Here is a 23,025-nt window from a genome sequence, read left to right on the forward strand (position 1 = left end):
GCTGCCATATATATTTGCAAATTACCAAGTTGTGTAAATATTTTTGTGTCCTGATGGTTTCCTGAAAGTAATTTTAGCTATCCAGAGAATTTCAATAATCCCTAATCAAGAATATATCTATGGTGTTTCCATCCCATGAGGCAAATGTGTGGGTTTGAACCCATGAAGGTATGCTACAAGTTGCTTCAGTGTAAGTTTTTTAGAAGCATCTGTAGTTTTCTCATTCAGTACATACTCCGCTAACAGGATACCTAAACTTTTACTGTGTTAAGCCATAGAATTTCTGGGACTGTATGTCACAGAATTAATTTTCCCCAATTGATAAACCCCTTATTGTTTCTTATAGTGGAAATAAGGTCAAAATAATACTATAAAACTTTCACTTAGTGTTTAAACTTTGAATGCCAATAACCCACATTACAAGACGGATAAATATTTAAGTATGTATCAAAAGCGTACTGCATCTGAAGCTGAGAAAATCTTATGGCACAAGAGAAACAAGGATCAACAGTCCTCGGCTGGTTGCCAGTTGAGTCATCTCTCAGATGAATTCTGAATTTAATGAAGTATTTATGATACAGGAAAAGAGTTGTTTGGCCAAGTCTGGAGAAATATAAAACCTCTATATTCAAATCATCAACTTTTCAAAACGGTCTGGACTGAGTTACCGAGAAAGCAAAAATGGGGGTAGATTTTAGTTAAAACTTCTTTCTGGCTTGTTCACAAACAGGTACATTACACTGTTTAGTTCAAATTGGTAAACACACACCTGGTATATCTGGGCATTTTCCCTTTGAAATTCTGTGTAGAAAATGTGACTATCATATGATATGGACAGATGCAGCTTACTGCACTCCTTAGCCACCCTGTAAAATATACTCATTTTATTTTAAAACACTGCCCATGGCTTCTTTTTTTTTTTTAATATTTATTTATTTTTGAGAGACAGAGAGACACAGAGTGCAAGTGGGGGAGGGACAGAGAGAGATGGAGACACAGAATCTGAAGCAGGCTCCAGGCTCCAAGCTGTCAGCGCAGAGCCCGACACGGGGCTCAAACTACTCACGAACTGTGAGATCATGACCAGAGCCGAAGTCGGATGCTTAACTGACTGAGCCACCCAGGTGCCCCTTATTTTTACTTTTTAAAAATGTTTATTATTGAGAGAGAGAATGAGAACACATGTGAGCGGGGGAGGGGCAGAGAGAGAAGGTGAGAGAGAATCTCAAACTTAATCTCATGAATTGTGAGATCACAAGCTGAGCTGAAATGAAGAGTCAAATGCTTAACTGACTGAGCCACCCCAAGCACCCCTGAATTTTTTATTTTTATTTTAAAGAGAGAGCACACAAGCAGAGAGAGAGAGAGAGAGAGAGAGAGAGAGAGAGAGAGAGAATATCTTAAGCAGGCTCTATGCTCAGCATGGAGACTTGATGCAGGGCTCTATCACATGACCCTGGGATCATGACCTGAGCCGGTATCAGGAGTTGGATGCTCAAATGACTGATCCACCCAGGCACCCCAATGTTTTTCTTTTCAAAAAGTAGTCAGAATAAACAGTAAATAGGATTTTTTCCTAATGAGGGTCTGGGAACTAGGAATCTATGTTTTTGCTCAAGAAAACATCTTTAGTTCCAGAAATCATTGTTTAGGATAAACAATAAGAGAACAGAGACAGTGCAGACTCTGGACTCAAGATCAGTAAATCTGGGAGAAGCCAGAAGACAAGTGTCTTTACAGATTTATTTAAGCATGGGGAACTGTAATAAGTAAAAGTGTGCTCTCGAGTTGTATTATGGAACCAAATAAAAAACTAGAAATCTATATTGAATACAAAAAAAAAAAAAACCCCAAACAACAACAGGAAGGATAAACCACTTTGTCTCAGACTCCCAGAGAGTTCACTTACCTATCGCTTGAGCTAAGGCTATTACAACCTCCTGGCAAGTTGTAACTTCGGTGACCCCACAAACAATCCTCTGAACTCCATCCACCCATACTTTAAGTTCCATGGTGCACCAGCCAGTCACCCAAGGGCCCTGAGACTGGTCATCAAGGTGTCAGGTCATGTCGCTGGCTATGGAAATGTGAGGAAGGCAGAGTCTTGTGTAGTCAGCTAAAAAGAGGAAAAAACATTTTTAATAAAATGAGTCTTAAAATTTCTTAAGTATTATGCAAAATAAATTTTAATATCTCATAATCCTACTACCATTAATGACCAAGTACTTACTTATTTCACAGAAGTGAATTCAGCAGCATGAATACAACTATAGCCACCTATTCATGACATTATTTCATATTAGTACAATTTTCATAATTATAATTTTATTTATTTATTTTTGAGAGAGAGAGTGAGCGATCAAGTAGGGGAGGGGCAGAGAGAGTGAGAGAGAATTCCAAGAATGCTCCATGCTGTCAGTGCAGAGCCTGACATGGACATGGTCCCATAACCATGAGATCATGACCTGAGCCAAGATCAAGAGTTGGATGCTAAATGGATTGAGCCACCCACATGCCCCATATAATTGTAATTTTAATCATAAAGTAACTTCTTTGGGTAAAGAAATCCTACTTACTGGACCAAGCCCTATTGCTCAACATAGAAGCAATTTATTAAAAACACGTAAGCTATTTAAAAAAAAAATATCTCATTAGGATCATTTCTGAGGTTAAAAAAAGATGTTTGTCATTTTTTGAATAATAACTGAACCAGTTTCCACAGCCTTGCCGGCATTTGTAAATGTATCTTCAGAACTCCACTGTATTCCTTTGTTTCATGTGAACCTTGCCTCCCTCTCTTCCCAAAAGGACTGAGAGTGTTGCTTTCACCACAGAAATTCTAACACTAACCATAGTATAATGCATAGGTGTGCAGAAAATATTAGTTGATGGAAATTAATTCTTTTACTTAAGGCTGGCAACTTCCCCATATATGAACTGCTTGACTTTTTCTTATTTATTTCACTGGGGTTTGATAATATTCTTAAATTACAAGTTATTCTAATAATATAAATCTCAATTTTTGTTGTATTTGTGGTGTTTCCTCATTGTTTTTTTTTTGTTTAGCTGCATTTATTCATATGCCATGCAGAAATTTTCACACTCTCCTACAATCAAACCAAATGTCTTGATTTCTTGTATTGATTAGAATGTTATTAGCTTGCTAAAAATCAATTGCACACAATTCTTTTTCCTGTAGGGTTTTAAAATCCCAGTTCTTCCTGTGTTAAATCTTTAATCAATCTATGATTTGTCCATTGTCCTATGATCTTCCTGTTTTTTGTTGGTTTCTTTGAAAAGAATATTAAATTTTATGAGATGTAATAAACATTGATTTAATTAATTAAAACAATATTTAAATTTATTTAAAGGTTGACAATGGAACTAGTGTTTCAGCATTAATGACTTATTGAAAAGCTTATTTAAAAAAAAAACACTAAAAACTTTTCTAGTGAAACAGCATTTGTTACAAACAGTAACACAGTCCTTATGCATTTTCTTAAAGGACCTAAGATAGTTCTAGGCCACCTGGGTAGATGAGTCAGAACATATGTGAGCGAAGGCAAATAAGCTTATTTGCTTTCTCCAGGGAAGGTGCAAAAATACTTTTTGTCATCCTGAAAACAAGGGAAAGGACTGACAGTTTCCCAGCGTGTTACTTCAGCTCCCTCTGCCTACGCTGCAGTACAGAGGTGGTTTCATCAACCCTCTCTACACCCAGATAAAGGGCTATTTGCCTGTGACAAGCTAAATTGCCATAACTGTGTTCCTTAGTTATGAAATCTCATGAAATGGTGAAGTTTCTGGGGGGAGAAAAGGGCTCCAAAGCCAGAGAAATGTAAGAAATTCTACAAATAAAGTTAAACAAGTTTCTTTACAGTTAGACCACTCTGAGCATTTAATAGGCTGATGTATAGTTGAAATTTCAAATGAGAATTTCAAATATGCTACTGTCCCCAATCCATTTAAAGACCATTCGATGAAAGGAAAAAGAATTCTGACTTTAAAACAAGATATTTTTCGTTTTCTGCCAGACGCTCTACTTATTAAAAATAGAATACGTATTATTCTTTCTTGGAATATAGTTAAGATTAAAAAATTGGCCCAACATTAAGATATTGTATTAAATTAATATAAAAAAATTAAATTACTTTATTAAATAAAAAGCTGAATTTAAAAAACTAAACTGAATTAAAATCTATTTAATACCTAGTCCATTATTTTTCATTAAAATATCTTACACTTGGGGAACCTTGCAAGGAAGACAGCAGATCTCATTAAAGCCCTCCTCCCCCCAAAGAAACCTGTCATTTAAAAGAAACTTATGAGGTTCATTTTTAAGTTCTACAAAGGTTTTAGTACACTACCACATATTTTCCTATCTTGAATTATCATTGTTTACCTCAAACTTTTAATCATCAAGAGAATACAAATGAACAAAGAACACATGTACATCTACTAAATATTACAGAGTATAGTAACATTGTGGGAAAACACTGAGCATAAATAATACTGCTTAGTGTATATAAACTTGCAGGTATTTATCCTCTTGATCAGAGACTTCCTACCACGGCTTATCACAGAGAAGACCAGCATCTGCATTTTTTACACTACTAATATTCTCTTTCAAACTTAAATCCTTAAGGAGGGTAAAAAAAATGCCTTAATAGATCATGTGGCCCAAAATTTTATTTCTAACAGGGCTATTGTTTTTAGATTATGGCTTCTGTCCAGTTTGGGCTGTACTAACAATCATCCCTAGTTTCCCTAAAAATCATGGTGTTATTCATGGAAGTCATCTGTAGAATCTGTCCCTCTCTAAGCCCTTAGGTACTCCCTTCCAGGATCTGCAACCCTGTTCTATCCTCCAGAGTCTAATTCCTATGGCTCTGTTCCCAGTCCCAGAACTAGACTAGAAGGAAAATAAAGTCCTATACTGTAGGTGCGTGTCGTAGATTGGTCATCCTTGGAACTAAGAACTCGAGAAGCTAAAGGGCTTTGGCATCTCAGCTGGAATGTGGAATACATTTTTCCATGGAAACAATGATGTAGGTAGAAGTAAGGTTCTACTGCAAAAGTATTCTTATAGTTCAGTTATGGTTTCCACTATAAGGTTTCTATATTCAAACCATGATTTTAATTTTTATAATGAAGAACTAGGTTTATTCAGTAACAAGCTACTGGGAACAAAGTGTTCTTTAGTTAAAAACCATTTACTGTCTTGAAAGCCTATTGGAATTAAGCATCTGCATTTGTGGAGACATATTCCTCCAAGACCAGTACTTTAATAAAGCAATTTCAGTCAATCCTCATTATTTGTGGGTTCCTTATTTGTGAATTCATCCACTCACTAAATTTGTAACCCCAAAATCAATATTTATGGCACTTTCACAGTCATTCACAGACATGTATACAGCAGTGGAAAATGCAGAGAGGCAATACTCTGCCTTCTTGTTTCAGCTTTCATAATGTCAATAAGTTATCTTTTCTCAGTGTTTTTAGTGCCATGTTTTGGCATTTTTATGGTCTTCATTGGTGATTTCATTGCTGAAAATGGCTCCCAAACACAGTGCAGACACTGTCTAGTGTTCCTAAATGCAAGAAGGTTGTGATGTGACTTACGAAGAAAATATGTTATTAGATAGGTTTGGTTTGAGTGTGAGTTATAGTGCTATTGGTTGTGAGCTCAATGTTTATGAATCAACAATAAATATCAAATAAGGTATCTTTCAAGAGAAAAACACACAAAACAAGGTGATGTCTTGATCAGCGGACAAAACTGTTGTGACCAAAGGCTCTCACAAATAAGTGCTGACTGCATATTTAAAAATGGTGTAAGTTCCTTGTGATGGCTACCATTGAGCTACTGAGCAAATTCCCTTACTCCCTGGACACTAGACACAAACATACAAGCAAGCTTATTGCCAATTTTATCATTTCTTTCATGTCCAGTTTTTGGTTACTGCATATTAAAGCATTCTTTATAGAAACATCATACAGATAAAATGAGTTATAATAAAATCTTTACAATCAAACTAGCTACTTTAAATAAAATACTAATGCTATGCACTAGTTTTTTTGGCATTATACAGAAAGAGATTCTGCACAATGAACATGGTATATCCTGAATAATACTTATTGGAATCAATAATAAGATACCCAAATTCTCTTTTGTATAGAAAACTAGTGAAAAAATAAAAACTAAAGGGACTTTACCTTTAGATTACCTTATTCTAAAACTGATTTGATGTGGGAATTATGAAGTTATGTAGAACAACTGCTACAAACTAAAAAAGGATTAACTTTTTGATGCTCAAATGGTTTTGAGGTAAGGAAAAAAATAGGTACATATTGCCTGTGGGTGATGGGAAAGTAACCTAAGTTTAAAAAAAAGAAAAACAACCTGGATAACATGAGAGGATGAAGCGCAATGTGGGTGGAGAAGGAGAAGAGTGAAAACAGATTAGGAAGGAAGGCGGTGGGTAAGAAAACAGATTTTGGTAGGTACAGGTAACAGGTTCTGGAAAATTGCATCAGATGCCAGTCATAGGTTATCTGCCCCTGAACTGCAGTGTTCAGGTGATGCATGTTTTATAACCCTCTGGTTCTGTATTTTGGAAATACAGTTAAATGTTCAGTTGCTTTTAGAAAACCCATTATTTTGCTATAACACAGTTCTGGAAATGGTGTCACAGAGAGTAGGTTGTCATAAAAGGTACAAAATGTTAAAAGTGGGCACTGAGGAAGATGACCTTAGTGATATCAATAAGATCCTCCCCAAATGAAATATTGAGAACAATAGTCCTGTGCACGCACCATAAGGAAATAAGGTTCCCCAGTTCAACAATTTTGGGAAACATTTCAAAATACAGTGTGGGAGACAATGTGCGGCAAGGTATCCCACAGTAGAGAAACTGGTTAAACTTTGTTAAACTAGTACTCAGTGACTCAGCATGGAGGGTGAGAGAGTGGAAAAGAGGCATAATGCCTATAAAATATCCCACTGAACTACAGGATACAAAATTACCAACTTTTGAAGATATGCTGTATGTAAAATGAGATTTCTGTTAGCCTTTTAATGTATTTTGAAACACCCAGAAGTGGTGACGGATACAACTATATTGTAGGAATAATATAGAACAAATGAGAAAATTTAATAGCTTTTCTCTTTCTCTTATATGAAAAGTCTTAACTGCCATGATTAAGTCATCTCTTCTAAAGATAGGTTTTATATTTTTCTTTTTAGAAAAGTCATAGGATTTTTTCTTTGATATTACATTTTTAAAAATTCACAATGATAGGCAATATTTGCATGTTAATTATTACATCCAGCAAACCCATGCTCTTCCTTCTACTATTCGTTATCCTCAAGTCACAACATTTAAACACATGCAGTGATTTAACATTTTCCAGATTTAACATGTTCAAGTGACCGTTCTGCAACTATGGCAAGGAATGGTCTGAGTACCTACCATCTGGTAAGCACAGTGTATTGTTTCTCATTTATTCCTCACAATATGAGTGAGTCAGGTACCATTAGTCTCATTTTAAGTGAATCTCAGTTTAAATAATTCTCTCAAGGTCACAAACCTAGGAATAGGGGCATATATTCAAAATTGGGATGAATGAAGAAACTAAAGCATGAATAAGGCAGGCCTCTCTAGAAGGATTCAATGTATTCAAATAAATGTTTTTAAAATGTCCTAAGTTACACTAAGAAATCTCATCTATCATAACCTAGAAATTTATTTTTGTCAGTAAGCAAGGATCAGACAACATGTGCATACTGTCCATTTTAGGAGAAAGTAAAGAGTAAACCAACTAAATCATGTTAAGAAACTACAGTTTTAATTCAGAGAACCTATGACAAATAAATACACAAGTCAGCAAAGCGAGTGTCTGATGATTAGGTTCATTTTCAGCACTAACAAATTATTCCTTCAGCTTTTGAAAATTATATCCAGATTTACTTACAGAGTCCAAAATAAATATGTCTGCATATTTGTGATAATTTTTAACTCTTGCCTTAAATACAAAGCAAGGCTTCACAGATTTCTGGCATTTTTTTTTTTTTTTAAGTTCACACCATTAAAAACTACTTTTTGGAAAAAGCCATTTTTCCCCCCAAGGTAACACTGATTAGTGGAAACAGCATACACCAAGGTTCAAATCCTGAGTCAATTACTTACTGTGTGACTTAAGTCAAGATGCATAACTTTTCAAGAGGCATTTGTGAGAAATGACATGTCTTTTTAAAATGGACTTAGTGCAGGGCTTGGCACAAAGTATGAATTCAACAAAAGTTAGTTATGGAAATAAATATAACTTTCAGAAGTTAGAAACTTTTTTACTATATTATAATATCGTAAGTTATTATACTTATTAATATAAAAGTTTCAGAAATACTATTATTTTAATAAGAGCATCTATAAATAAAGACATTTTAGGTTATTATACCATATACTTAAGAGCAGCCAACATTCTCAAAGTTTTTAGATAGAGATTAGAAATGATAATTGGGATTAGCATCCATTTTAGGAAATTTCAACTGCATCTGGTATAAGCAAGATACAAATCAAGTTAAAATTACTGGAACAGAAATATTGATTTTGCTATTAAGAACTACTTTTTATTTTCTTAAAAAACAAACTTTTAAAATAAATATAGCTAGTAACTTTAGTTTTTTATTTAGCATCAAATTTAGGGGTATAAGAGCCATTACCTTCAGTTGAGTTTCCTATTCCAAACCCACCTCCAGAAAGCTTATTGGCAATTATATTTTTCTAAATCATATATAATGTTAAACTGATAATCTATGACTTTGGTATCTCCTATACCCAGAGATGTTAAGCAAATGTTCATAAAAGACTATCAAGAAACTTTTGGGAGTGTAATACTTCACCAACCTTATTTCTGAACTAAGAATTTGGGTAAACTTTGATCTGTTAATTAAAACTCTAAGCAGGAACACAGGATTTCTATGTAAGAATTATAACTTTGAGAGGAAGCAAAGTCTTTGTAATTGCCCATTTTAGAAAATAAAGAGATGTGTTTCTAGTAATTAAGGTTAGTCACAAAAGCAAGCTCTGCTTCAGGATAATAATTCCTTCTACCAGTCTAACATACTGACACTACCAGAAAGTCATTTCTTGCCTATCCCTTCAAAATGGTTACCATTTGTAAAATCATTCTAATAATCCATGAAACACAAGGCCATGTTTATTAGACTGAATTCTCCTTTGACTTCTGGTTGACAGAACACTACTAAATCAAGTGTTTTGCTTGGGAATTTAACTTGGAACATCACAGCCTGAAAAGGATCACAAGACAAGACGCTAGGGAGCTATTGTGGTGGCATGAGACAATGACCACTTGGTAGGTATGTAGGAATATCATAATAGTGATGGAGGTGAACTTAGACCAACACACAGAAACAATCCAGTTCAAGTCCTCCAATGGCCCCTATAGCCATCATTGTAAGCCAATTTATGGTTGTCACAGTCTCTCTAGTGGTAGTAGCCCTGAGTGAACTTTAACTGGAATGTCACCATTCCACACAAGTGCCACTAAAATGTCAGCACATGAACCTTCTTTTATTCCTTCCTTTCTACCATTCCACCTTTGCCGTATTCTTCTTCCCAAGTCACAAGACAGCCAACAACACCCCAAAATACATTTGGCTCTACTTGGTAAAACTTATAACAAGGAAGCTGTAGATTCCATGCACTGGAGAAATCAGAGAGGGATAGGCACATGATGGTATTTTCTCTCATTTCATAGAGTTCACTGAAACCAAATGGATAAGATATCTTGTCTTTCAGAGCTAGCAACTCACTGGCCATCAACTAGTGTAATCATTTATCTGAACACAAAAGGCTGGGGCCTGGCCAATTACATAATTTGATCAAGGTCACATGGATAGATGTTAGGCAATATTTGGAATAATATTAGTCTGAAAACTGAAATTAAATATATTTACATATACTGAAATAAATTAAATGTCCAGTATAGAAGATGTTGAAGGAGTTGCTCCTATAAAACACTCTAGTTAAAATAGTCAGACCAGGGGCAACTGGGTGGCTCAGTCAGTTAAGCGTCTGACTTTTGGTTTTGGCTCAGGTCATGATCTCACGGTTTGGGAGTTTGAGCCCTGCACTGGGTTCTGCACTAATAGCATGGAGCCTGCTTGGGATCCTTTCTCTCCCTCTCTCTGCCCCTTCCCTGGTCATGCTCTATTTCTCACTCTCAAAATAGATATATACACTTAAAACAATAATTATAAACAAAATAGACCATAAAATGGTGGTTACCATTGATATAACAGAAGTATGAAAAAAATATGTGTTGTCTGTTCTTGCTAATTTTGTTAAATGTTTATGGAAGGTGGAACAGTAGAGGACATTGCAACTTGGTTTTACTAGGGCAAAATCTCCTAAGAAATATAAAAAATAATATACCACTGGGTTCCATTTCTTGCTGAAGCAATATAAAAAAGAAACATAAAAAGCCATCTGTTTTGCAATTATATCTTCTGTTAGGATCCCAGTCTACTTTGAGGCCCTTTAGAGGTAGTTGGAGGCATGTGTGCAGTGTCAAGATCTGTGATGGCTTAATTCCTGTTAGAGCTCTCAGCCTGGGATGAGGGGTCACACTCTCAAAACTCTTAATGTAAAAGCCCTAAACTCTGGCATCAATTAAATCATGCCTTTTACTATATGTGCTATTTCATGGCTCTCACTCATAATCATTAGAAAACATTGCAGTGAACAAGGCTATAATGTATTTCTAAAAAAATTACTGAAGGAGAGGAGGAATTAAGTAGGAGGAGGAGGACCTGAAGCTTGTTTGGTCCCTCGAACTAAGCTAGATAAATACCAATTCATTCTGAATGCCCAAGAAGTCGATCTAGGGACTGACAGAACTTCACAACTAGAGAGACAGAGAAGAGGGGAATCATGGAAGGCAGGAGGTGCAGAGATGCGATTTGGAAAAGAAGTGGATTGTGGGTGCTACAGAAGGGAGGGATCCTTGGTCACAGAGAAAGGTGAGAGAGAGAGGAGTGCACAGGGGATCACACAAGGAGGAACGTTTCCCCAAAGCCACTGACTAGGAAAATAAGAGGGGCTGATTTTCATGAGTTTTTACAACCAAAGACTGGAGTTGCAGAGGTCCACGGTATGGCAGGTGTGGAGCCCAGTGGACACTGCAGTGCTCCTGTGGAGAAGGAGGGCAGATAATCCAGAGGCAGATGGATGTGTGATCTGAGATCTCCTGGGACACATTGGGAGAGACAGTTCCCCCTTCCTGGAGCACATCTGAGAGAGGTGGCATTGCCTCTATGGGTACAAAGGAGCTGGCGGGTACCATTTCTCTCTCCACGCCCTCATCATAAACTAACTTCAGTAATCAGCACAGTGTCAACAGTGGCGGTGTAAACTACCAACACCAGGCCCTCCCCCACCCCCATGCTCTGCAGGTGCTGCTTTGCTCAGCTAAGTGTGTCAGAACCAGTGCAGCGGGCCCCACCCACAGAAGACCAGCACAACCCTCCCCCTCCAACCCCCTGCATGCACCAAGTCTACTGACAATTAGAGTTCTGCAAAGCTTCAACTCTAGTATAAAATAGCATCAGGTCTTTTAACAAGCAGACCAGACTACACCTAGATAAAATTCACCATACTCTGGACAAGGTTGAAACACTCCCCGCTGCAGGTAAGGAGAAACTCTGCAGAGGAGTGATGTGAGGGAAACAGCAGCTAAAACACAGCAGCAGAGTGCACACAGCATACACCAGAGACACTTCCTAAAGCACCAGGCCCTGGACAGTATATGGCCTCTTCTTTATAAAGCCATTACTCTCAGGAGAAGGAAACATAACAGGCTTTCCTAAGACACAGAAAAGGAAGACAGAAACTTAGACAAAATGCCAAGATGGAAGAATTTATCCCCCCAAAAAAGAACAAGAAAAGGTCACAGCTAGGGGTCTAATTGAAACACATGTAAGTAATATGCTTGATCCAGAATTTAAAGCACTGATCATAGGGATACTAGCTGGGCTTGAGAAAAACACAGAACACCAGAGAGTCCCTTACCACAGACTAAAAACTAGTCAGGCCAAAATAAAAAAAATGCTATAACCAAGATATGAAACCAACTGGATGTAATGACCACAAGGATGGAAGAAGCAGAGGAACAAACAAGTGATATAGAGGACAAAATTATGGAAAACAATTAAGCTGAAAAAAAGAAGGAAAGAAACATATTGGATCCCAAATGCAGACTTAGAGAACTCAGTGACTCCATAAGCATTCATATCATAGGAGTCCCAGAAGAAGAGAGGGAAAAAAAGGCAGAAGGTTTATTTAAGCAAATTATACCTGAAAACTTCCCTAATCCGAGAAAGGAAACAGACATCCAAATCCAGGAGGCACAGAGAACTCTTAACAAAATCAACAAAAGCAGGCCAACACCAAGACATACCTTAGTAAAATTTGCAAAATACAGGTAAGGAAAAAATCCTAAAAGTAGTAGGACAAAAGAAATCCCTTAACTTACAAGGGAAGACAAATAAGGTTAGCAGCAGATCTGTCCACAGAAACTTGGCAGACCAAAACGGAGTGGCATGTGCTGAATGGGAAAAATATGCAGCCAAGAATACTCTATCCAGCAAGGCTGTCATTTTAGGATACAAGGAGAGATAAAAGGAGTTTCCCAGACAAATAAAAAATTCCTGAAAACTTGGTGACATTTTAAATGTAGATGTGAGTGCAAACAGATTTGTGATATTTCTCCTTGAGCAAATGCACTTTAGTACCTTCACTGTAAACCAACTCTTCAAATAAAAACATGTCTTTGTTATAACACAAGAATAATAATAAATAGCTACCTCAGCTCTTACTTTGTGATAGATGAAAAGTTAACTGTTATATTTAATCCTTTTAATACCCATCTATATCTCTATATGATATGAATTATTATGATACAAATGAAGAAATGGAGGTATAGAGAAATTAGGAACTTGCCCAGAGTTACTCAGCCAGTAAGTAGAAGATCCACTCTGATAATGCTTGTAACTACTAAAAAGTTACTTATATTTATGAAATAAAGTTATTAGTAAAGTTTTCCAGGACTCTGTAATCACCAGTCTTGGCTCAGGAGAGAAAGTAATCAAGTGGATGTGACCATGGGACATATAAATTCCAATACGACTAAGTTGAGTGATATATTTAGCCTAATCATTGCCATAGAGCTGAGAAGAAGCAAGGAGCTAATATTCAATAATAATCAGACTTAGTAAGGAATACATGACCCCTGAGATTCCTATCAGAAACTGCTTCTCTAACACCTCCCTTGTCTCAGTGAAGCAGGAATAGAGCTTGGGTCTAAATCCAAATGTTATTAGACCTCCAAAGTCTAGATCCTTTCTACTACAACAAACTGTCTGCAAGGCAAAATCATTTTTCTTCTCCACATCTGAATAGATACTGGCTACTTCATTAGTGATTTTTATCCATTTGAGTGACAAAATTATGCTGTGACCTTATGGTCATCATTCAGGTATAAAGAATCTATTTCCTGAATTTAGTATTAATGACGTTCTGTGATAAAACCCAATGTTTTACTTAATAGGGGATAAAAACAAATTTATTTTTTATTCATGAAGCCAAGATCACTACAGACTTCTCGTTCATGTTTTCATAAATACTGAGCCCATCAATTCCGACAAGTAAGCCCATTTTTATAGTTACAATGAAATAAGTATAAACTTTTCAACAGAACACTGTTTTGACTTACAGTTACAATGGTGACTTCAAATAGCCAAAATTTATATGTCAAAACATGTTCCTCTGAAGGTACAGGAAATTAGTATTTCTAAGCTAAATTAGAATGTAAACATTTGAAAGCCAAAATAAAAGAATTTTGGGAGGAAATACTAATGAAATAAATATATAAAATTAAAGAAAATGTGAGTGCCTGACTCCTGGCTCAAAGTAGTTGCCAGACTATAAAATTTGCACTAAATTCAATTTTAAGATTTAATTAACACAGTATATAAAGTGCAACAGTTCAAATGTTTTCCAAAATTTCATTACTATACTTACTCAGTTGGTGAAGTACTAAATGCTTTAAGACTACAGAAGCCTGAAATTGTATTTGGCAAAACTAAACATGCATGATCCCTAAGAATCTTTGTTAAAGTGGACTATTTCAATTCAAAAATTTAAAAAGTATGAACAGGGGTGCCTGAGTGGCTCAGTTGGTTAAGCCTCCGACTCTTGATTTCAGGTCAGGTCATGATCTCACGGTTCGTGGGTTTGAGTCCCACATATCTCTTTCTTTCCCTGTCTCTGTTCCTCCCGTGCTCTCTCAAAATAAATAAATAAACTTTATATATAAAAGAAGTATAAACAATATGAAAAGACAGTTTTCCCATAATCTTTAAAAGTCAAGAAGAGGGGCACTTGGGTGACTCAGTTGGTTGAACACCTGACTACTGACTTCAATTGAGGTCATGATCTCACAATTCATGAGATCCAGCCCTGTAGCAGGTTCTGTGCTATCAGAGCCTGTATGTTTTTTCTCTCCCTGTCCCTCTCCTCCTCTCCCACTCATGCATGTGCATGTGCACATGCTGTCTCAAAAAAAAAAAAAAAAGATAAGAAAAAAGAGTCAAGAAGAATTTTGCTTTTTCTAGAAGACAATCTAAGCCAATTAAATAATTAAATCCCTAGATGATATGCAAAAATAGGTGCATGTTTTGGTGATATTTTAGTAAGTAATAGGTATTTATTTAGTAAGTAATAGGTATTTTCCTTCATAGCAAAAATTTAATACCGAGGTTATTCAGTGTACCCATAATGCTATTGTTCCAAAGTACCATACTTTATTCCTTACATTATGTTTAGTTTCCATTCTCTTTAAAGAGGTATTATGTGCTGCTCTGCATTCATTTGGGGAAGTTTTGGAGTTCAAATAATCTATGAAGTATTGCATTGTTTGAGGGGGCAGTCAGTATTATTGGAGAAGACAGATGCTAAGTTTGAGATGTGTGTTATGACATATTGGGGCAAAAGGCATGGTATTTATTATAAATATGATCATTGATGTTGACTAAAGTGGTATTCTACTTGACAATATTCTATTTAAAGAATTGGGCTTAGGGGCGCCTGGGTGGCGCAGTCGGTTGGGCGTCCGACTTCAGCCAGGTCACGATCTCGCGGTCCGTGAGTTCGAGCCCCGCGTCGGGCTCTGGGCTGATGGCTCAGAGCCTGGAGCCTGTTTCCAGTTCTGTGTCTCCCTCTCTCTCTGCCCCTCCCCCGTTCATGCTCTGTCTCTCTCTGTCCCAAAAACAAATAAATGTTGAAAAAAAAAAAAAATTAAAAAAAAAAATAAAGAATTGGGCTTAGGCCTAGTCCCTGCCCTTTACTGAAACTAATGGTGCTAGGTGAGGATGGGTGTGACCTGTCAGTCAGTAGGCAGACTGAATGAGGAAAGCTATACACCTAACCTAGAGCACATGAATTAATATAAATGGCTCAACTGTAAGGCACAGCAACTAAAGCAATTAACTGTTAAAAATCCCAAAACACTTTCCAAATTAAACAAGGGATGGGGATGGGGGGTGGAAACTTAAGTTTTTGTTATGTTTAAATAAATTTATTTACATTTCATTAGTACATCTGATTTCTACAATGTGTTTACATTTCATCAACTCCTATATTTTTAGAGTAAAATGAAAAGCTCAAGTACTGCTAATCTAGCAGTTACCTTGGCAAAGTCCCTTGTAGAACTATCACCCAATGGAATGAAATGCATCAAAAAATATGGCCAAGGATTACTCCAGTAGTGATGCTACGATGAATATTACACTACATTGTAAAATTCCTAAATATTGTATATCTCAAGGTAATACCTATGAAAGGAATACTACTGTTCTAATCTACAATTTGTGGCTTCCATGTGATCTTAAATATTTAATTGAAATAATTTTATGGCTATTAATTTTTAAATGCTCAGTGAAAGGAAGTGTGCAAGTAAAAGAGTAGATAGAAAAATAACTGCACAAATAATGCCTAATGTTTAGAAATGAAAAAAAATATCAGTGTAGTATAAAATTCTGCTGACAGGGCTCTTTCTCAACACCTTATCACTTTAAGCAAAGCTTTTCCCTCCCTAAAAACAGATTAATCAAAATAGGCCAAATGTCTCCAGTTAAAAAGAAAGACATGCTCCACCCTACACACTCAGAGAGTTTTAATAAAAAGAATGTAAGGAATTTAATGAAATCAAAACAAAGGAATTGATAAAGTAAACAGTACGGACTTCTCAAGCCATTTTCAGATTCCGGTTTATAAATGACCTATCTAAATAACTTATCTAAGATTATGAAGACAAATAGACCCATAGATAGACCTGTGGCTAATATTCTTTTCCATTTCAAAGCTTGGGAATACACAGAGTGAACACAACATATGGTCTTTTCCAAACTGTTCTTTCAAATACATTGTATTCTCTGTAAACAAGTTCTTAAATTGCTGTTTAGCTTATTTAGGTGCAGAAAAGATAAACTAATCTTTTCTGTAACTATATTATTTAAGAAAAGAATTAAATAAACATGTACTTCATTTTATTATTAAAACTAGACCCTAAAAGTTCCAAAACATTTACAATAACTAGCAATTCATATTCTCAATATGATTTTGCCATAAACAAAAAGTTTTTAAGTTTTGGATATTTTGAATTTGTAAGAGCAATATTTCTGCAGAGCTGTTCAGCAAAACTAGAAATCTGCATCTGGAACTGAGAAGACAGATCCAACAACATCACAGTATCAGAGAGGTGACATAAAGCCATAAAACACACTCAAGTATACTCTATGCCCTTAAATAGTATCTCCTTAGCATTATTGTACACATTTATATCAGGCTGTCCTGTACTTCCATTGTAAAGACTGATCTAGATTTGCAAAGTTGTATTTTAATGTATGTATATGTGTATATATGTGTATACAAACATATTCATACACATACATGTGTGTGCATGTGCATGGATGGACACACACACACACACACCCCTTCTAATTCCTTAACTATATTTTAGACGAGAAGTCAGAATTCGTTTCCTTTATAACAGCTAATGTTGTGAACAATGTGCAGGCTCATTACATTGATAACAACTGTTTAAGTTATACAATCATCCAATGTCAAAGCCAGGAAATCAATGCATTTATGATTGCCTAAATTTCTACAAATCCATAATGATATTACTCCAACTGAGCTCCCAAAGAAGTGAAAGAGTATAGACCTTTGAAGAACAAACTAAACAATGAAATACTCTAAAAGCTGTACATATGAAAACAAATTTAAGAAATGTCAAAGAACTCATGACTTGTGTTTTAATGTGATGGTAAGCAACATATTCAGGGAAAAAGATTAAGTAAATTATTAAATTTTAGACTATGAAAAAAATCACAGAGACTAAAATCTACATGTGACCAATATTAATATATTAAATTCATGTTAGTTCTATATAAATATATTCAGTGCTCAGAAAATAAGAAGTCTCAGTATAATGAAGAGTCAGCAGTTACCTTACTAATAAAACAGGAATCAAGGATCCAAGGCCTAACATATTTACTATTTAAAAGCCAGTAGATTTAATGTCTAAAACCTGCAGAGGCGGGGGGAGGGGCAGAGAAAGGGAATGAAGAAGGGCATTCAGGAGGTTTCAGCACAGTAGCATGGGACAGTAGTTTTTACAGTCAAGAGGTATCTATAGCTAGTTAACTGAAACGTTAATAGAAGTATAATTTGAACTTTTGGAAAGTTTTTCCATTGCTCAAAATTTAGCTAGAAGTGGCAGAATGACTAAGAGAATGAAATTTTTCATTTTTTAAATTCAAATCCAAGGAACCAATTATTTGTGCCTAGCTACTGAACCAGAAATCCTATGTTAAGGAGATTAAACAATGTCCTAATTTCCTTTTTTAAAAATCAAAAACACTAATATATTTAAAGTTATGATTCAACAACTAAAAAGCAAAAACATTGATATTATTACCAAAATCAAAGCAAAAATCTACTGTTCAAATGAATCAAATACTCATGAGGATGAGGATGATGCAAGGCCAGAAAATGAAATAATGATTTAATTTTAAATACATCATGTATTGACAAGTGCTAGATAATTTATGAAGTTAGGCAAGCAGTTATCATTTTATAATCCATAAAATCTATATTCTCTAAATATATCTCTATAATTTATAATCTATAATACTATCATTTTATAATACTCTCCCCCTTCCACTACCAAAAACAAAACAAAATACCAAATGGTTGAGGTTAGTAGATCAGTTCAAGAGTTAAGGTTAAAAGAGTTAGGTAAAGAACTCAGGTCTCTAATCTTCAGTCCTCTCACACCCAGACTCAACAGAGTCTAGACTGAAATTAGGACTACACCAACTCAGACCCCTAACAGCCTCCCAGATTTATTGTAAGTGAACTATCTGCAGCAGATAAACAAAGAGGCCACCTTCCACCTGCCTAAGCAAAACCAAGGAATGGAGATTGTTTTATCTACTTCACAAAACTAATTCTGATGATGATTTCTTTGGAGATGCCATGAAAGTCACCTTAAGAACTCACCTTCTGATTCTCCCTATTTAAGAGTCTCTTATGTTTTGTCCCCCTCCCTGTTTTTATATTATTTTTGCTTCCCTTTCCTTGTGTTCATCTGTTGTGTCTTAAAGTCCTCATATGAATTAAGTCCTATGATACTTGTCTTTCTCTGACTAATTTTGCTTAGCATAATACCCTCTAGTTCCATCCATGGAGTTGCAAATGGCAAGATTTCATTCTTTTTGGTTGCCGAGTAATACTCCATTGTATATATATATATACCAAATCTTCTTTATCCATTCATCCATCGATGGACATTTGGGTTCTTCCCATACTTTGGCTATTGTTGATAGTGCTGCTATAAACATTGGCGTGCATGTGTCCCTTTGAAACAGCATACCTGTATCCTTGGATAAATACCTAGTAGTGCAATTGCTAGGTCGTAGAGTAGTTCTATTTTTAATTTTTTGAGGAACCTCCATAATGTTTTCCAGAGTGGCTGCACCAGCTTGCATTCCCACCAGCAGTGCAAAAGAGATCCTCTTTCTCCTCATCCTCACCAACATCTGTTGTTGCCTGAGTTGTTAATGTTAGCCATTTTGACAGGTGTGAGGTGCTATCTCATTGTGGTTTTGATTTGTATTTCCCTGATGATGAGTGATGTTGAGCATTTTTCATGTGTCAGTTGGCCATCTGGATGTCTCCTTTGGAGAAATGTCTATTCATGTCTTTTGCCCATTTCTTCACTGTATTATGTTTTTTTGGGTGCTGAGTTTGATAAGTTCTTAATAGATTTTGGATACTAACCCTTTATCTGATATGTCATTTTAAATATGGAGAACACAGGGTTACTGGAGGGGTGGTGGGAAGGGGGATGGGCTAAATGGGTAAGGGACATTAAGGAATCTACTCCTGAAACCACTGTTGCACCATATGCTAGCTAACTTGGATGTAAATTTAAAAAATACGATAAAAAAAATTCACCTTCTGAGCCTGACCACAAGCAGTATGTTAAATTTCCTAAGAGGAGGCTCAATGAAACCCACAGCTTTGGATCAGTTCCCTGCCCAATCATGAGGAACAACCACGACATCCCTTCCAGTTATGATTCTAATGCTTCACATTGTGAGTGCCAGTAGAATATATAAATATATTCTAATTTCCATACATAGATATTTAAATATGTATATACACACATATATGTACACACACACGTGTCTCTCTCTCTCTCTCTCTCTCTATATATATATATATATATATATGTATATTTTAAAAGACAACTCAAAAACAAACTTGAAAAATATAAACATTTTCTAGGAAAAAAAGAAAAAGTCCTACAATTACATAGGAAGAATAAACATCTGGGACTGTTCCACAAAGCTCTAAGTAGAAAGGACTGACACAGACCTGAGTGACAGGAAGGATTTGTCTTTGAAAACAAAGGAGTAATTTATCAGGCCAATAAATTCATTGTGAAGACACTAAAGTCAAATTAAATAAAACCAACAAGAGACAAAGCAATGTCCTAGTTTTGTGCACTGGGAGCTGAGGCTTCACTAAGCACTAATTATATCTGGTTGGAAATGAAGCAAATTAAATATGCTCCCTTTTAAATGGTGTTTTTTTTTTTAAACAAGAATTTTAAAGAATAAAGCATTTTAAATTATTTTCCCAAATTAATCTTGGGAGTTAACGAGTAGGTTATGCAAGTGACTTTTTTTCTAATGTGCCCTGGGTAACAATGATGAAGGTGTACATTGAAGATACACTTAAAAGCCAAATATCTAGTTTTATATTTTTGTGGTTTCCAACATGCCTCAGAAGCTTAGGTTCTAAACGCAGAGTATAAAAACAAACAAGTAAGCATGCAGGATCTGTGGTGCTCATAATTGAGAAGGTAAAATACTTTTAGGAAACTATCAAAACCAGATTATTTCAGCTTATTTATCTTTGTGGTCTTTACTGTATTTTTTTTTTTTTACTTCTAGTCAGTTCTATTTCCAAAGCAGCTGAGATGTTCTCCTTTGAGACTTTGGTCTTGAAACAAACTTTCACTCTAAAAAATAGGTATAAAACAGCAGAGAAAACATTACAAAGAGAACAAAATATTTTATTACAGTGGTATTAGTTCATCCAAAGCATATACACCACATATAATCTGTGTGCCAAATCCAGAGGTGTACAATCACCATCCGATATGATAACTGATGATGGAGGTATGTACAAGGTAGAAAGACAATAATACACTAGGAGGAGGTGAGATCCTAAGCATATATATATATATATATATATATATATCATAGGCATTGTTCAAGCTCAGTCCCGGAATTGAGCTGAGTTTGGTTTAATACATATCTGCTCTTCTCTCTTTTTTTAAGAAAAAGTTTAAATTGTTTCACATCCCGGATGGCTGGAACATTATTTTCCTTTAGACTCTGACTCTTGGGCAACAAGCATGTTGTGGTGACCTTTAGGGACCAGCTCTTGGTTTCAGGACCCTGCTACCCCTCTGAAGCTCTTTCCCCTGCATCCCATTCGTGTATCTCTTTGTGTGTATGTGAACACAGGTGTGCACACACCTTCCCCCTCCAATGTAGAAGGGTCCACTGAAATAGTCGTGGTGGTCCATCAGCCATAAAAAAGGCAGTCCATGCTATGAAATATATTTGCTTTTGAAAACAGTTACCTAAATTTAGTGCTAATCTGAATAAACTACAAGTGTTACAAGTCTAATAAAACTTTCAGTCTTAAAAGTCTAACAAAAACAAACAAGAAAATTATTAATAAAATACAATTTGGTCACAAAATTTTAAAAAATGGGATGAAGATTTTGACAAAAGGCAGAATAAAATGGGATACTGGTAATAAAACATTTTAATCTCTACCCTATTTCTAAAACTACCTCCAAAAAGTATATAAAATACAAAAATTATACAAAATAACATATACAATTTTAAATTTATTTGTAAAGAGTTCACTTTTATAAGAGCATATACCAAAGAGGATAAGGAGTGGGCACTGGCAGCGATCCAGTGGAAAGTATTTTATAACTGATATTATTTAATTTGAGACGTTGAAATTGTTTCTTGTCTTTGTTTCCTTTTTATTGTGTTGCCTATTAAAAGGGAATTTAACAAACTCTGGGGAAAACAATGCTAGACTAAAATGAATTCTGCATCTCTTAACTAGTCTGTTTAGTTTGCTGTACTTCAAAGCTATATTTATAACTCATTGAAATCTACATGCTTTATCACAGGCTCAACTGCTTCTTCCCTTTTTTGTTTTAGGATAATCTCCCATCTACTTTCCTGCAGTACTTCTTTAGTAGCAGTTACATGCATCTGAAAGGATATAGATCCAAAGCCCTTGAAAGGATCTATAGATCATCTAGGTCAGGGACTCTCCATTTGGTCTCCAGCCCTAATACCAGAGAAACAGGACGCATATCTTTCATGAACACACTGGTCAGCTGGAAGAGTCATAGCAATGGCTGGGGTATGGGGATGAGAGAAGATTTGTCAAAATCCCTGAGTCCACAGGGGCAGGGTGAAATACTCCCATGCCCTATCTAGGATTTTATCGCTCTTAATTTCTGAAATTAAAACTTTTTTTTTTTAAGTGCGAATGATCAAACAAATAATCATCTTAGAAAAAAAAAAACTTTTTTTTTTTTTTTCTGGCAGGCTAAGTAACTCTTAGTCCTTATCCTCCAGCATTTACTATCTATATTTCAAATAAGGGAACACTGTAGAACTTCCTGCTTCCTACTTCCTTACAAAATGCAGGGGTGAAGAGGGAGAAAACCAAACAAGGGTGGGATAAAGTCCAAATACAGCAAAATTATTTATTATATCTTTTCCACAATCTATGTGTTAAAATCTATGATACTAATTCTCAATTGTTTTTAAAGCCCATCTAACTAAAAAATACCATATAGCAGATTTATAAGCTGCAGAGTTCTTCCAATTGGTTTGTTTTACCTTTCTGGGTATTTTCTTTTTATTGCAACCTTTGGTTTTAATTTCCTTTTTTTTAAATGTTTATTTATTTTTGAGAGAGTGCGTGTACACACACGCGTTGGAGAGGGGCAGAGAGAGAGGGAGACACAGAGTCTGAAGCAGCCTCCATCCAGGCTCTGAGCTGTGAGGACAGAGCCTGACATGGGGCTCCAACCCATGATCCGTGAGATCATGATCTGAGCAGAAGTCAGATGCTTAACCAACTGAGGCACCCAGGTGCCCCTAATTTCTATGTGCATTAGCTGCTATGGAATATATCTTATTTTTGAGATTTATGAAGATTACTCCAGTATTTCCCTATAAATTTTAATGGACATTTTCCCAACTGCCCAATACTACTGATAAAAATTATAACTTCTAGGGGTAAGGTTAATAAACTTCTTCTCTAG

The 23,025-nt window shown here is 35.7% G+C and overlaps 1 protein-coding gene across 2 annotated transcripts in view; it reads right to left on the reverse strand.

Moving 5' to 3' along the window:
• RASSF8 (Ras association domain family member 8) overlaps nt 1-23,025 on the reverse strand; it is a 118,362-nt gene that overhangs the window by 16,387 nt on the left and 78,950 nt on the right. Inside the window, exon 2 of one of the 2 annotated variants that reach the window (XM_058743321.1) lies at nt 1,910-2,116. In XM_058743321.1, coding sequence (XP_058599304.1) covers nt 1,910-2,012 — 103 coding nt within the window. In that variant the 5' untranslated portion in view covers nt 2,013-2,116. Of the gene's footprint in view, nt 1-1,909; nt 2,117-23,025 lie in introns of those variants that run through there. The other variant, XM_058743322.1, reaches the window with a different exon arrangement.

Source organism: Neofelis nebulosa, chromosome 8 (genome assembly GCF_028018385.1).
Source record: "Neofelis nebulosa isolate mNeoNeb1 chromosome 8, mNeoNeb1.pri, whole genome shotgun sequence".
NCBI lineage: Eukaryota > Metazoa > Chordata > Mammalia > Carnivora > Felidae > Neofelis > Neofelis nebulosa.